This window comes from Camarhynchus parvulus, chromosome 17, assembly GCF_901933205.1.
Source record: "Camarhynchus parvulus chromosome 17, STF_HiC, whole genome shotgun sequence".
Lineage (NCBI taxonomy): Eukaryota > Metazoa > Chordata > Aves > Passeriformes > Thraupidae > Camarhynchus > Camarhynchus parvulus.
Genome location: NC_044587.1, coordinates 3022362 through 3038203, shown reverse-complemented (window position 1 = coordinate 3038203; position 15842 = coordinate 3022362). Strand labels below are relative to the sequence as shown.

Here is a 15842-nt window from a genome sequence, read left to right as displayed (position 1 = left end):
TTTAACATTTTAAAATTTAATTTAATTTTAATTTTTTAATTTTTTTTAACCCCTTCCTAAGGAACAACCTTTAATATCTTCAATCCTGCAGGCTCACATTCTTCAATTCTCCTCCTTCAAATGCCTTTTCTCTCTGCCCAAATAAATAATTGTGTTTTATTGGGCTGCTGGGATGCTGAAGAATTTAAGAGGCTCTGTTAAGCCCATCCAGAGGATGCTGGAACAGCAGCAGCTGGGGCCTGATATCCTTATTTTAGGCCCTGTTTTATTTTAGCCTCTGCCCCCTGTTTTAGTCAGTTATCCCAGGGCTGCAGCCAGGTCAGCTGGGGTGAAAAGTGTTTAGATAAGGAGTCAAAATCGTTGAAATCCCAGGAGGCTGAAAAGGAGACTCCCAGCTCCATTAAAAAAAAAGCCACACTGAGGGGAAGCAACTTCCAGTCCTCAAAAGAAAAAAAATAAAATAATAAAAGCAAATAAACTTGCTTTTATTTCTTCTGGATCTGCCACAGGAACTCTAGGAATAATAGAATATCCCTAAATTAGGATTTAATATTTAAATATCTCTTGGTTTTGATTCCAAATGAGAGCCCAGATGTTCAAGGCAACCTCTGGGGAGTGAGAAACGCAGAGCCCAGGGAAAGGGCTGTGCCCTGCAAAGGCAACAATTGGGTGTTTATTTAGGGCTAAAAATATCTTGGAAAAGGATTTTTAGGCTGGTAAAGCTGGAAGGGGAAGGGTTTCTTTGGAGCAGCAGTCCCTGTGCCCTGGGGATTCTCTGCTCCTTCCTGGAGGGACCCCGACCTTGGGTGGGTTTTGCAGGTTGGGGTTGAAACTTTGGGGTCACCAAGGGCTCCTCCTGTCCCTCCTCATGCTCTGACCCTTCATGGCTTGGGGTGGAAAACACTTTTTTCCATTAAAAATATGGCTTGGGGTGGAAAACATTTTTTTTTAACATTAAAAATCTGGAACAGCTCCTGTGTGAGGGTGGGGAGGCCCCGGCTCAGGATGTCCAGAGAAATTGTGGATTCCCCATCCCTGGCAGTGTCCAAGGCCAGGCTGGACAGGCTTGGAGCACCCTGGGACAGTGGAAGGTGTTTTGAAATTATTTTCACTACTCCTGAAATGATCCATGTTGTCTTTATTTGCTGTCACTGCTTGCTGGGAGATAAATGACAATTTTCTCTTGTTGCTCGTATCCAACAAAAACCATTCCAGCAAATCTGCATCCCTGGGCTGCAACTCCCCGGCCTGGTAAATGGTGAGGAAGTTGCAGAGGGCACCTGGAATGAGCTGGGAATGCTTTTTCATTCCTCACTTTATGGCACACAACCCACAGCGTGGCTGAGAGCTGCCTCATAAAGCCCTGAAGGTTTTTGGGATGTCCTTTGCCCGCTCCAAATCTGAGCGTGGAAGAAAATTCTCCCATTCCAGGCTGCCCACCCCTCCTGCAGACCCCCAAATGGCTCAGCCAGGGTGTTGGAACAACAACAGGGCGGCAGTGCACAGAAATTTGTGTCTCCAGGTGAATTTTTGAAGGGTGGTGGAAGGCAAAAAGTTGAAGGAAGATTCCAGGAATTCCCCTGAATTTTGTCAGGTTTGGGTTGGGAGGGACCCTCAAGCTCCTCTCATTGGAGCCTTCCCTAGACCAGGCTTGGCAGAGCTCAGCTTTAGAATTCCCTGGAGCCCAGACCATGCTCTGTTTACAAACCTGCCTTTTCCTTTTGTCCAGGGCTGCCCAGCTCCCTGCACTGGGAGAACTGGGAATGCTCCCAGCCCTGGTGAGCCTCCTCAGCCCAGTGACAAGGTCAGGCTCTGTGCCTTTCCTCAGGGATGGGGGTTTAATTAAAGACCTCGAAAAACGAGATTTGTTTTGAGGTCTGCTGCCTGCAATTTGTAATTTTGCAGGCACTGGGAACACGGACATGCACAAGGAACACGTCAGTGACTTATGGCAGAGCTTTGGGGGTGTTCAAGGTGCTAAAAATGATTCTTACAGGCATAAATATGGCTTGGATTGATGACTTCTGGCTGAGGCTGGGATTTGCAGTGTGCTCTGCAGGAGCTGCAGCTCCCATCTTACACTGAATTTCCAAAGCAACGTTTCCATTGGGTTCTGTAGGGTTTTTTGTTGTTTTGTTTTGTTTGGGGTTGTTCAGTTTGGTTTGATGTTGTTTTGTTGGTTTTTTTGGGGGTTTTATAATAGGGGAGAATAATATTTAATTCTTTTCCTTATTTTCCCTTGGCCAGGGAAGATGGATTTAGGAAGGGGAAACCAAAAATTAGGATGGGGAAATGAAACTTTGGATAATTATTGAGGGGAGAAAGCATTTCCCAGGGCTGGTTGTGCTGAGCTCTGCGACTGACAGGTGTAATGGACTGAAATAAAATCCTTGTTTGTTATTGCACATTTCCTGAAGGATCAGTGGGGTTTAAGGCATCTTTTCCTCTAAAAATTCGCCTTAAAGAACAGTAGGGGAAGGAGAGTTGAAAGCACATTTCAGCTGAGTTTAAGGTTGTGACAATTGCCTGCTTTGGAGCCCAGCAGTGCCGCCCCTGTTGTCTCCTAATTCTTCTTTCTCCTTTTCTCTTTGCAGCTGAACCTGCAGACCTCTTGAAGGTGTTAGATTTTCATAATTTACCCGATGGCATCACAAAAACCACGGGGTTTTGCACAAGCAGAAGATCTTCAAAAGAAGCAGATGTTGCTTACAGAGTAACAAAAGATGCTCAGCTCAGTGCCCCAACAAAGCAGCTGTATCCTGGTGAGTCCGGCTTTTCATTTGTCCCATGGAAATGTTTGGTTCCTTCATTTCCCCAGGGCGTTTGCTGAGCTTCTGCTGGTTCAGGGGGCTGCAGATTTCCAGCCATCAGTTAATATCCCAGTGTTTGCACGAGGTGGTCAGTGCCATGTCTGCTCCCTCAGATTGGAAAATTCCCCCTCTCTCCCTCTCACAGGTGACACCAAGCTGGGGAGAGAGGCAGAGGAGCCCAGGCTGGGTTTTGTTCCGTGCCAAGCTCAGTGGGGCTGGCTCTGGGGCTCTGCCCTCTGCCCTAACACAAATAATCACCAGATAAATATAACTGAGGCTGGCCCACAGGAACAGATGTCCTGAGAGAAGTTGTCTGGAGGGATGGGAGGCTCAGAGCAAGGCACAAAGCCCTCGGGGAGCACTGCCCATTTTATTGCTGCCTGAGCTGAATTGTTCAGGCCAAGGCATTATCACTGGGTGTTTGTAAGAAGAAATCATGGACCCAAACCCCCTCCCTGCCTGAGAGATGCACTCAGCACCAGAATTCTTCCTTCCCAAGCCATCCAGGTGTCCCTGATTCACCTGGGGGAATGTGGTGGTGTTCACAGGGGTACCAGGACCAGGGAAGAGATGAGGATCTTGGCTCCATGTTTCAGAAGGCTGATTTATTATTTTATGATATATATTATATTAAAATATTAAAACTATACTAAAAGAATAGAAGAATTTGTTTCATCCTTCTGATGAAATCAAGGATTTCATCAAGGATTTCCTTGAAAGGAAAGGAATGGAATGATAATAAAATCTTGTGACTGACCAGACAGTCTGAGACAGCTGGACTGTGATTGGCCATTAATTAGAAACAACCACATGAGACCAATCACAGATGCACCTGTTGCATTCCACAGCAGCAGATAATCATTGTTTACATTTTGTTCCTGAGACCTCTCAGCTTCTCAGGAGGAAAAACCTAAGGAAAGGATTTTTCATAAAATATGTCCGTGACAGGGGGAATGCTGGGGCTGGCCATGGCAGGGCTTGGATGAGAAAAGTGCCTTTGCTGAGGCAGGTTGGGCAGGGAAGGAATTTAGGAAGGAAGGAATTTAGAAAGGAATTTAGGAATTTAGGAAGGAAGGAATTTAGAAAGGAATTTAGGAATTTAGGAAGGAAGGAAGCTGCTGTTGCTGGTGTGGGAGGCAGGAGGGGATTTAAGCAGAGCAGGCTCACACAGCCTCCCTCAGAGCTTGGGAGGGGATGAATGGATTGGCTCAGTCAGAGCTAACAGGCTGTGCCACCATCAATGTTCTTCATTAACCAGGGCATCCCCCAGCCCCAGCCTGGCAGAGGCTCAAATGAAGACTTTGAGTCCCTCAGCCCTCCCCTCCTGCGCTCCCCTCGTTGCTGAGGTTGTTTCCAGCCTTCATCATTATCCTGCTGTGGCAATAATTGTGTTTAATCCATGGTGAGCAGGAGCACAGGCTGGGCCTCACCTAAAAACTGAGCCTGATGAGGGGACAGGTGAGAGCAGGCTGGACACCATGGCATGGGCAACCCTTAGCAAAGGAACTGCTCAGCCTGGCCTAAAGCTGGGCTTAAATGCCTGCAGAAGGGCAAAGCAGACCCAAAATTTCTCTTTATTGCTGCCCAGGGCAGGAAAGTTCTTTCTGATCACAGATAAAGTCACTGTGTGCCCAGCTGGACAGGCTGTCCCTTCCTGTCATGTTCCTGAAATGACTTAAAATTTTAGGCCTGGTGTCTACAAGCTCCAGAGTGTCCAAAGGAAATGTTCCAGTTTGGAATATCCAGCTGCAGCGGGTTTGAGAGCTTGCCAGCAGTTTCTGTAGCCACTGTGGAGTCCTGCCTGGTCACTTTGATGTAACAGAAACCAAATGGTGCTGAACTGGAGGGGTAAAAACAGGGCTGGAACATTCTAGATGATTGTTTAACAGGGGATTGGATCACAGCAGGTCTGACTTAGGGAACACAAGCACAGAGAGCTGAGTCCTGGTCCCTGGAGAAAATTCAATCCTGGTCTCAGGAAAGAGCTCAGTGTTGAAGATTCTCTTGCTTGTCTCTTTTACACCTTATTGCTTTTACATCCTCAACCTCGCTGAGGTCTTGGTTTGCATCTTCCTCGGGTGGGAAGATCAGGATGGAGTTATGGAGCAGCTTTTCCATCATTTCATCTCCTGCACACCCGTGGGGTGTTTGAAGCAGCTCAGTCCCACTTTGAAAACTCCCAGAGCCCTTGAGGGCTCTCTGCTGCTTGCTCAGGAAATAGGCACGAGCCAAGCGAAGAACTCCCAGTGTTTTCCAGCAGATCCATGGATGTTTCATCATCTCTTTAACGAGATGTGACTTCAGCTCCCAGCCCCAGAGGAGAGAGGGGATAAAGATAACAAGGAAATTGCAGGGCAGTGTCCCAGGGGAATGTGGTTTTAGGGTTTTTGTGTCCCCAGGAGGGTGGGTTGGAGCAGAGCTTTCCCTCCCTGCTCCACAGCACCCTTGGCAAACGTGCTCTGCGCAGAATATTTTCTGCTAATTAGAAGCTGGTGCTTTTCTAAGATGTAATTTCATGGGCTTTGCATTCTGCTGCCACAGCCAGCAAAGCAAGATGTATGTGTGTGTATATATATATATATATATAAACACTCAAAACTTGTTTTTTCATGCTCAAAAGAGTGAAAAAAAATCTGCTGAGATGCTTTTTGTCCTGGCTCCCTGAAGAAGTCCTGCTTCCCAACAAAATCTGTGCTTTTCCAGAAAGAAAAGCTAGAGAAAAAGAAGCAAAAAGGGCAAGGGTTCCAGTGGCAGCCAGCAAAATGTCATTTGTGTGCTTCCATCAAATTTGCAGTTGTCATTTGGCTTCTCAGAAATCCCTGTTAGAGCCTGAACAGTCATCCCTGAGAAAAGCAAGTCATTGCACAGCTGAGAGTCTCCTCAGCTGAAGGAAAGGCCAGAAATTGGTGGCACCATTGGAAACCAGCCTTGCTTTGAAGAGGAAAGGTGTAAAGGCTCAGGAAATGCCACTTTTGTCTTTGTGTTTGTGTCAGGAATGGGATCAGCTCACTGCTTTTCTGATTCCTGCTGTTCAGCAGCTCCAGACCAGGAGCAGGACTCTGGTTTAGGCTGTGTTTGGCTATACCTGGATTCGCAAGAAGGTCTCAGGAGCAGGACCCTGGTTTAGGCTGTGCTTAGGCACACCTGGATTGGGAAATTCTCAGGAGCAGGACTCAGATTTAGGCTGTGTTTGGGCACACCTGGATTGGGAAATTCTCAGGAGCAGGACTCAGATTTAGGCTGTGTTTGGGCACACCTGGATTAACAAATTCTCAGGAGCAGGATTCTGGTTTAGGCTGTGTTTGGGCACACCTGGATTAGGATGAAGGTCTCAGGAGCAGGACTCAGGTTTAGGCTGTGTTTGGGCACACCTGGATCAGGAAGAAGGTCCAAACCTGCCCTGTTTTGAAGACCACAAGGTTCTGCAAGAGCCTTTAATCAGCGTGCTCAAGCAAGAAGCTGCTCAGCCTGACCCTGGCTCATCCATTGGAGCATCCCATGGATCCAGCCATGCCCACCCTGCAGCTCCAGCAGGACTGGGGGCTCCCCCCCGTGCTGTGGGAGGTCCCACAGGGTGGTTTTGGGAGGCTTTGGCCACGGGGTGGGAGGAGGATGCCAGCCAGCCCCAGCGATGGATGCTCAGCATCTCCCAGCGTGAGCTCGTTTGAGGAGCGGATCCAAGAGGAGGACTCCATCCCAAAGCCTTTGTTGGAGGGGTGTCTCCATTGTTTTGGAGGGATTTGGGTCAATTTCTCCCTGCCTGGTGTATTTCTGGCCGTGTATTTATCGGTATTGGTGTGTATGGGGATGTGTTTTCATCCCTCGTTCAGCAGCCCGGGTCATTTCTGCCTCTGACAGTGCAGGCATTGTTATTTTGCCAGGACAGCAGAGCAGTAACAGAGTAATGTCAGCTATAATTCATCCATTATGATTATTTGGGTTGAGAAACTCGCATCACCATGGAGACATTTTGATAATAGTGAAAAAAAAAATTAAAAGCAGCTTTTTAATGAGTTGGCAGCTTGTCCAAGTTGAAAGGTACTGTATTGTGGGTTCATAATGAAATTTTGGACATGAACTATTTTACATAAAAGGCCCAAATCTGTAGGCTGTAATTGGAGCCAGGAAGGCGTATGGTCCTGGCTCAGTCCTCCAGGAGGGTTTGTGCACAGGGGAGGGAGATAAAGCTCAGGGAGGCACCAAAACCAGAGCTGCTTTGGCCAAATATCTGGGGCTGAGTCCTGGGGATAAATCAGAATCTAATGGCATTGAATTCCTGACTGGGAGGCCTCTCTGCTGCTTCCCAAATGTTGTTTACACAAGGTGAGGGGGATGAACTTGGTACAAAGTGTTTCTCCATAGGTACGCTGAGTTTCCTTCCTGAAATTCTCCCTTTGCTCTGCAGCCATTCTGGTTTGGATGCAGCTCCTGCCTCATCCCCTTCCCTGCTGTAGGCAGATAAAATATATTATAAACTTTGTTCTTAAATACTTAAATAAATACATAAAAACTTTGTTCCTAAAAATTAAAGCACCTCCCAGTCAGGAGAGGAAGGGGATGAGCTCAGGGCTTCTGTGTTTGAGCTCCAGCTTTGCTGTGGTGCCAAGAACTCCCCACTGCCACGTTCCTCATCCCCTCCCTGGGTGAAACCCCCCTAGGAAAAAAACCTAAACTAGTGAAGGAAATCTATTTGAAGCTTCTGGGCACTGAGCTTGGTGGTTTTTGTGGTTTGTTTGGCTGCACATCTGCAGTTTAAACAGGATCCCTGTGTTCCCTGGGTGCCAGCAGTGCCACACGTGTCACAAACCCCACGGTGGGGCTGCCCCACTCTGCCCTGCCCTGCCGGGGTACAAAGCAATCCTTGGTTTGCTCCAAAGGGAGATTCCCTGCAAGCCCCACGCTCTGAAATGGACATCAGGGGGTGTCTGTGTATAATTTGATCAAGAAATCTTTTTTATGAATGCTCCTGGTGGTTTTCAAGCTGCCCTGTTTGGGATGTGCGTCCAGGATTTTCAGTTGCGGCTCATTTTTTTTTTTTCAGTCTGAACAGCAGAGAAATCCAAAGAAGGGGGAGGAATTTGGGTTTCTGCAAGAAGGTGATGCTCAGATTGAAACTTTAAATGTGTTTGCCTGGCCTTGCAGATTGACCCTGTACTGACAGAGTTTAATGGCTCCTCCAAACCTTGCAGAAATAAAGACAGAAATCACCTGTGATCAGACACAGCTCTTTCCTGGCAGGAGGAAAGGCCAGGAAATGAGGTGCTGTTTAATAAGCAGACAAATTAGCATTTTCCATTGATTGGCAGATTTATTTCCTTTTTCAGATTTTTTTTGTGGGTGTCTGCAGCAACCCTGAAAGTCAAAACCACGAAATCTTCTGTTCTCATCTGGAATGAACAAATCCTGATGCAATTCTCTGCTCCCTTAAAGAAAAACCCTTCAAGATTGTGTTGACTCTTGATTTCCTCTGTCCCTTTGATAACTTCAATTCGTTTGGAGCATCCCATGAAAGTTTTTGCTTTGTGTCCTAAAAATCTTTAGGGGAGCTTCTTTTGGAAGGGTTGCATGCAAAAAATTACAAATTTAAGCCAATGACTTTTGTAGAACTTTTGTTTCCCCAGCACAGAGTATTTGGGGAAAATCCACATCTTCAGCTGGCCCTGTATAAACATTTAGGGCTGCTGATGTGCACACATCTGGAGACAAACCAGCCACGGCTTCTCAGACAACAGCACTGTTGATGTAGGGATTGTTTCCGAGGAAACCTCACTAACCTCTTTGCTTTTCCACTCCAGCTTCCCCCTTCCCAGAGGACTTCTCCATTCTAACCACTGTAAAAGCGAAGAAAGGAGGTCAGTCCTTCTTGATCTCAATTTACAATGAGCAAGGGATCCAGCAAATTGGTGTGGAGTTGGGTAGATCTCCTGTATTCCTGTATGAAGACCATACAGGAAAGCCAGGCCCAGAAGACTATCCTCTCTTTAGAGGCATTAACCTAGCAGATGGCAAGTAAGTGACATTTTGTGCACCAAGGAAAAAAACCAGTTCGTTGTTTGTATCCGTGCCAGCATGTTGAACGTTGTGTAAAATGGGAATTGTGCCTATAGAAATGTATTTGCACACCCCTGGCAGCTGACAGGTGCCCCACTCTGTCATTTTGGCCTTTGGTGGATTAATTTGACATCTGTAAGAATTGTAAATGAGCAGTCAGTGCTGCTGTCTGCTACTTGTGGGGATAGGAACATTGATTTTCCTGTGAAGGGCCTTATAAAAAAAAATCAGTTTGTCTTGCAAAATCCACGCTGAGGCTTGTGCAGGGCTTAAAAAGAGGGTGGAAAAGGGAGGCAGCGGTGTGGTTTTATCCCTGCTTCTTGCTGAAGCCAGAGCTGGCCCTCTCCTGCCTGATTTGGAGGGATGGAAGCTGTCAATCAGCATTTCTCCTGCCAACCAGCCCTTTAGGCTCTGCCCAGGGAGGATTTCCATGAGAGCATCAATTCCTGAAAGTTCATTTTTTTGTGCAATCGTTGCCTTGTCCCGCAAAGCCCAGGGCTGCGCCTGACCCGTCTGTGGGCTGTGTCCTCACAGGTGGCACCGAGTGGCTCTGAGTGTGCAGAAGAAAAATGTCACCCTGGTTCTGGACTGTAAAAAGAAAATCACCAAGTTCCTGGACCGGAGCGAGCACCCCATCATCGACGTCAACGGCATCATCGTGTTCGGCACCAGGATATTGGATGAGGAGGTCTTTGAGGTGAGCCACGGCAAGGAGCAGCTCTGCAGCTGTTCCACAGCGATGATGAGACACTTCCAGCTCGTTTTTGAATTTTTTGGGTTTTTTTTTCCCATGGTTAGAACGCTGTTGTTTGTGATTTTTAAAGTTTTTATTTAGTCTTTTTGTAGTACTGATGAGAATTGAGGGCCAGGTGGCCTTGGTGGAGTGAGCTCCTCTGGTTGTCTGGTTTCAAGCCCTTTATGGGGTTCAGGACCATCTCTACACTGGGTTTTTGGAGCTCTTGGCACATTTAATCTGGGAAGGGCTCACAAGGTTTTCATTCATCCCCGTGCTGGGATTTAGAGCTGCAGGGGCAGTGAATGAAGGCTGAGGGAAGCAGCTCCCTCCCAGGCCCAGCTCACCCTGGGGCTGTAGGAATTTGCTCTTTTCCCACTCATTGGCCATGGATTCTTGGTTCTTTTGCTCCATGACACGGGGGGACTCTCCTTGACAGCTTGGTTGGCTTGGTTGTCACCTCCCACACTCTGCTTCCAAAGGCAAAGCAAATTCCTGAGGGGTGGGATGTTCCTGTGTGATGGAAGCAGAGAGGCAAAGCATTATTTATAGACAAGGTGCAGATGGGAGAAGCTTTTCCCCATAGTTCAGCAGCATTTTAATGTCTGCATTTCCCTGGCAAAATCAACTTTTGTGCTCTGCTGCACTTGTGAGGCTTTCCTGGGGATGAGAATCCAGTTCCTGATCTCTCTTGTGAGCTGGAATTGCTTCCTAAAACCAGCACCTAAAAGTGCAGTGGGGTGCAATCAAGCCTTGTTGATCTCTAGCTCTTTATTTTTATGGAGTTTATTTAGAGGAAGAGCTGGATCTCCTGGGCCTCCCCAGCCCAGCAGAGGGATGGGAATATCTCCTATCCCTGCCTAATCAGAGCCACAGCAAAGCCAGTTCTTGCCTGCATTTTGCTGCCACTCAGAGAGAAGGTTCTAGTCTGTTTAATATTACCAACATCTGGGAGCTGCTGTGCTGTAAACAGAGCAGGAATGCCTGGGCTGGATAGATCTGCCAAAATCCCAGTTACAGAGCGAGGCCTGCATCTTGAAATTGTATTAAATCAAGAGACGTTCCCTGGGAAGTTGAACAATTAGAATGGAAAGTAAAAGCTGGGTTTAGTGGGCACTGGAGTGTCTTTCACAAGTGTTGGACGTTCTGCCAAATATTTCAGCTCTGGATGCTGGGTTTTGACTTGTAACATAAAACTGGAGAGTTCTTCTCCAGCTCAGGTCCAGTAGAGCCACTGGAAGGACTTTGGTGTCACATCCAGGCTGGATGAAAAACCTGCACTTTCATTTTGTGAAATAACAGGATTTCCAGAACTGCCCCTGAAATTTGGGAGGTTCCCAGGTGGTTTTCAGGGCTCACCTGATTCCTCTGCCAGGAGGGAACTGAACCCAGGTGTTCATGGGTGCTCCCTGCTCCTCTTTTAGCCTTTTCTGTGACCACAGCCCCTTGCTGAGAAGACTTTAAACCCCAAGGGGCTGTGGGACTGGTGCCTCAGGTTTGAGCTTTTATATTTTTCAGATTCTATTCTGCTTTAGTGGGTGGGTCTGGGTTTCATATGAGGGGATGGTGAGCTCTGTGCACAGAGCAGGGAGACAAAACAATTCCTGCTCCAGCTGGGCACCAAGGACAAATGATCCAAATCTCAGCCCAAGAGCACAAACACCGTGGGCTGGAGAGAGAAAAACAAGCAGGGTGGGACTGCATGGGCTAAAGCTGGAATGGGACAATGAACTGCAAGGTGCAAATGGAGCAGAACTGATCCCAGTGACAGACCCTGTGCCCGGCTGTGCATTTTGGGACCATTTTGGTTCATCTTGGGTGCAGCCCTGGCTGGGCTCTTGTGCTGCCCCAGGTGGATGCATGGAGGAGATCCTTTTAATAAATCCCTGCTTTATTCTTCAGCTCTGCCCAGCCTCTGCTCTATCTCAGCCTTCCCAGGGCATCAGGGCCTCCTCAGGTCTGGGGTACCAAGGAGCCTCTTGCCTGTTCTGGCTGCGAGCTGCAGCTACAAGATCTTGCTGGCACTTTTGAGAACTGGGTCATTAGAAAATACTTATTTTTCTTTGTCTTACATGTACTGAAATGACACAAGATGGATATAAACCCCCTCTAGTTCTGATATTTATCATTTTTTTCTTTTTTTTTGGTCATCTGCTCACGCACCACTGAAGCCACCAGCAGCTTTAACTGGGGTGGAAGAAGCTTTTCTGAAGGCAGTGGACTAGAACCTAATTTCCTTCATATCTCAGCAACTCCATTTCCTTCGGCCCCTCCTTTCTCCTTTCTGCAAGGCTAAGCAGAAACTGTGCAGGCTCAGAACAAAGGGTTCAATTTCTGTATTCCTGGAAAGCTGAGGGTTTCTGGAGCACGCAGGAGATGAAGCTGCTGCTGTCCCACCCAATGTGCAAACCCCAGCTCAGGAGGTTCTCCTAGGGTGATGTCATAATATTTGTATATTTTTATTTGTATATTTTTATTTGTATTTTCTTGTATTGTTTTCTCCCAAATTTGCCCTAAACCAGGACAGAGGTTTTCTGCTCTGATGTGTTTGTCGCTTTTGCTGGAAATTAAAAGAACCCAGTGAGGTGGGAGTGGGATTGGAGACAGGGCTGGGCTTGGCTCTGTCTCACACAGGAGCTGCAAAGCAGTGGGAACTCATATCCTCCTTGTCAGGACTGAAATCAAACCAGCCCCAAACACTTTTTGTTTTGGAAGCTGTAATTATTGAAATGCTGGGGTTGTGAGGGGAGCAGCTCGGAGCTCGGATGGGAACTTCCTCACTCGTGTTCTGCCGCAAAAAAAAACCCCAAAAAAACACTTTAAAACAGCCTGGCAGGAAAGGTTAGAGGAGTTTCAAAATATTTCTCTAGCAAAACATTCTTCCAGTGGAAAAATGACTTCCTCTCATTAAAATTCAATTAGCTGGGAGGCTCTGAGGGTCTCTGTGAGGGACTGGGGAGGGCTGTCCAACTGAGCCCAGGTTGGACAAGCTGAGTTTTGTGCTGGGTTTGCTGTAAACAGGAGTTTACAAATGGCAGGATGGGCTCTTGCAGGGCTGGGAGGTTTTCAAGCTGAGGGGATGAGACTGCAAAGGGAATTTTTTTTTATTTTGCAGGGGGAGAGGGAAGGACAAAAATCCAGCCCATGGTGGGGGGTAAACTCACTCTGCTGCAGTTCCTGTGGTGCAGCAGCACTGGGGGGAGTGAAGCCATGTGAATGTGTCTCAGTTTTGGAGGGAAAAACTTCCTTTTCATTTGCTTTCCTTTAAATATAAATTAGAAACCAAGTCCTGGCGGTTGAGTGTAGGAATAGAGAAAGGGGGAAGCTTGGGAAGGGTTCTTTTGCAGAAAAAGAGCATTTTCAGCTTGAAAGGCAGGGATAATTCCCAAACCATCCTGGTGATGCCCATTTTGTGCCCATGTCACACCTGGATCCCAGCAGGGAATGAGGGAATCCCATATCCCACAGCTGGGGGATCTCTGTGGGGGGAAATGCTGCCCAAAGTCTGGGGCAGGGAAATGTTTCCTCCCCTGGGCTGGGTTTAACCCCTTTGTGGGGCTCTTTGGAGGCATCTCAGGGAAGAAATCCAATGAGAAATTTGGTTTCTGTGGCAGGGAGGGGCCCAGCCCTGTTTTTCTGCTCTGTGTTCCTCCAGGGATGAGCAAAATGAGCTTTGTTCAGACCTTGCTGTTCCATTTTCCTTCTGCATTTCCCATTTTGTCCCCTGATTTGCCAGCCTGGGGCTGTTGTGTGCTGATAAAAGTCTTGTACAGCCCCTGGCTCCAGAGCTGCAGTTGGCATCATTAAATTGTGATGTGGACATGGGTAAAAAAATCGAGTAGGTTTTGGCAAAACCTGAGGACAGCCTAGGAACGAGTGGCTGCTTTTGCTGCCAATTTTTTTTGGTTCATCTGTGTGAAATTTTACAGCCTTGTCCCACAAGTTAAGTGGGGTTTTGACCCTCTTGGTTTGCAGCAGCGCCTGGAGTGGCTGAGCTGACTTTTCCCATGTGTGGAAAAGCTCAGGGCATGAATATATTGCTTTTTAAGGTCCTTTTTGGCTCCTTTGGAAGACAAGAGGAGTTAATTTTGTGCAGCTGAGTGCCATAACTGTGTCTCAGTGGTGTAGTTGGTGCTGTAAAACCCAAAAAAAAACTGGATTCCTCTGATCTCAGCACCTGTGGCCAGGAGGGGCTGACAAAAAATTGTGCCAAAGCCTGTCCTGGGATGGGACACAGCACCCTGGAGGGTGCTGAAAGATGCTGCTTTTGATTTCCTCCCCTCCTTTGTGATTTTTTTTTTTTTTGGTTTGTTTTTCTGAAGCCCACGAGTGAAATCAAGCCATCAGAAATGGAGGGAAAGCAATTTGGGATGAGCCAGAGAGGCTGGGCAGGGTGCCAGAGGTGCTCTTAGGGCTGCTGAGAGCTCCAAGGCAGCCCAGGACAAAGCAGGACAGACTCATCAATGCTCCCAGCCCAGACATTGGGGCCCTTCAGCTGCTCCTGGGGTTCAAATGCCACCTCTCTTTTCATCTTGGGCCTTGTTTACACTTAAAAAAACCAATTATCCCTGGGGTTGATAATCCCAGATTTCATTTCACTCTCATCAGGGTGTTCTTCCCTGCCCAGCTCTTGCATCTCTGGGAAATGCTCTTATTTTCTGAGTTTTGTAGGTTATTCTACTCTGAGCTTGTAAGGTTGGACCAAAAGCTTCTGCTTGAGTGGAAGGGGTAGAAATAAAAGCACATTTTTGTACATGTGGGTGCATTTTATGGTGGTTTTTGCTGGTTTTGGGGATGGGGGAGTTTCAGAGCCTCCTCTTGCAGGCAGGTCTGCTGTGAACACATCAAACAGCTCTGTGTACTCCAGGGGGAGATTGACTCTGTCTCTCCTCCCAGGACTGATGTGCTGGGCTGCAGAGAACTTGGTGCTAATTTAAGTTAGGCTTTGTCAGCTCCTCAGGTCTAAATCCATGTCTAATTCACATTTAGACCAAATTTTGTCTCAGCGCCTCTGTCCTGGCAGTTCCTGGTGGCAGGAGGGTCCTGTGCAAACATCAACAGCAGTGCCAAGGTGTGGGGGAACACTGCTGATAGAGGGGAAGCAAGAAATTCCCTGATTCAGGAGGAATTCCTTCATGGAAAGGGTGGTCAGGCAGTGGGAATGGGCTGAGCAGGGAGGTTTGGAGTCCACAGCCCTGGAGGTGTCCAAAAAACACCCAAATGTGGCACTCAGGGTTTGTGACAAGGCTGTGGGTCAGGCACAGGTTGAACTCAATCCTGGGGCCTTTTCCCACCTAAATATTTCTGGGATCTTCAAAGCAGCAGCACCCCCAGAGCTCCCCATGAGCTCAGAGCTGGATCCAGCACACCCTGCAAGATCTGGGCTCGGGAAGGAGCAAGGAAAGCCCAGATGAATGAAGTTTTCGTCAAACTTCAAAAAACCATTTTTAAAAATTAGTGGTTTTTTACCTGGATTTGTCTGTCAGGATGCACCACGGATCCATGTTCCCATTTCTCTCTCCCTGCCCTGGCAGGCTGCTGAAAGCAGGTAATTTACAGAGCTGGCTGCCTGCTCTGCTGGCCCTGCCAAATCTGATTTCACCTCCTTTGCTGTGCAGTCTTTCAGGGAGTGCAAAGAGGGGATGTTTTACACCACCACCATATACCACAGTGTGAGAGGATGGAAAATAAAACCTCCTGAGCCAGCATTTAGGGATCTTTATTGAAGATGTCTGTAGCTTTCCCCCATTCTCCTAATAATTCTCCATTTGCTTGCTGGTTTTCTCGTCATTCCTTCTGCTTTGCCTTATTTTTTTTTTCTAATTTTTTTTTTTTTCCAAAGGATCCTCTTTAAAACGGTGCACTTGAGACATATGGATTAAATCACAGCTCTGGGCTCTTCCAGGAGAGCAGTGCTGCCTAGAAAATGTCTGCAATTATTGAGGATTATGCCTCTGGATGGGTTTGCAATTAACAGCGAGGTTTTTGGGGCAGCAGTCCAAGCGATGCAGTCCATCTGATCAAAAATGTGAAATTTGGCCCCGTTTGGCAACACCTCAGCCACAGCATCACCTTACACAGGTGCCCAGGGACGTCATCTGGTTTTATCGGGGAGGGAGGGCAGCACCTGGACCAGAATAAGAATTGCAAACCAGCTTGTAAAAGTGACTCTGTGCTTTCATTTCCACCCCAGAGTGGCGCTGGCTCCTTTGACCCCTCGGTGCCAGGTGCCAGCGAGGAAAGTGAGA

The 15842-nt window shown here is 47.5% G+C and overlaps 1 protein-coding gene across 1 annotated transcript in view; it reads left to right on the top strand.

Moving 5' to 3' along the window:
- Positions 1-15842, top strand: part of COL5A1 (collagen type V alpha 1 chain) — a 136325-nt gene that overhangs the window by 25199 nt on the left and 95284 nt on the right. Inside the window, exons 2-4 of the mRNA XM_030961684.1 lie at positions 2595-2762; positions 8606-8819; positions 9396-9558. Of these exons, the coding sequence (XP_030817544.1) occupies positions 2595-2762; positions 8606-8819; positions 9396-9558 (545 nt within the window). The remainder of the gene's footprint in view (positions 1-2594; positions 2763-8605; positions 8820-9395; positions 9559-15842) is intronic.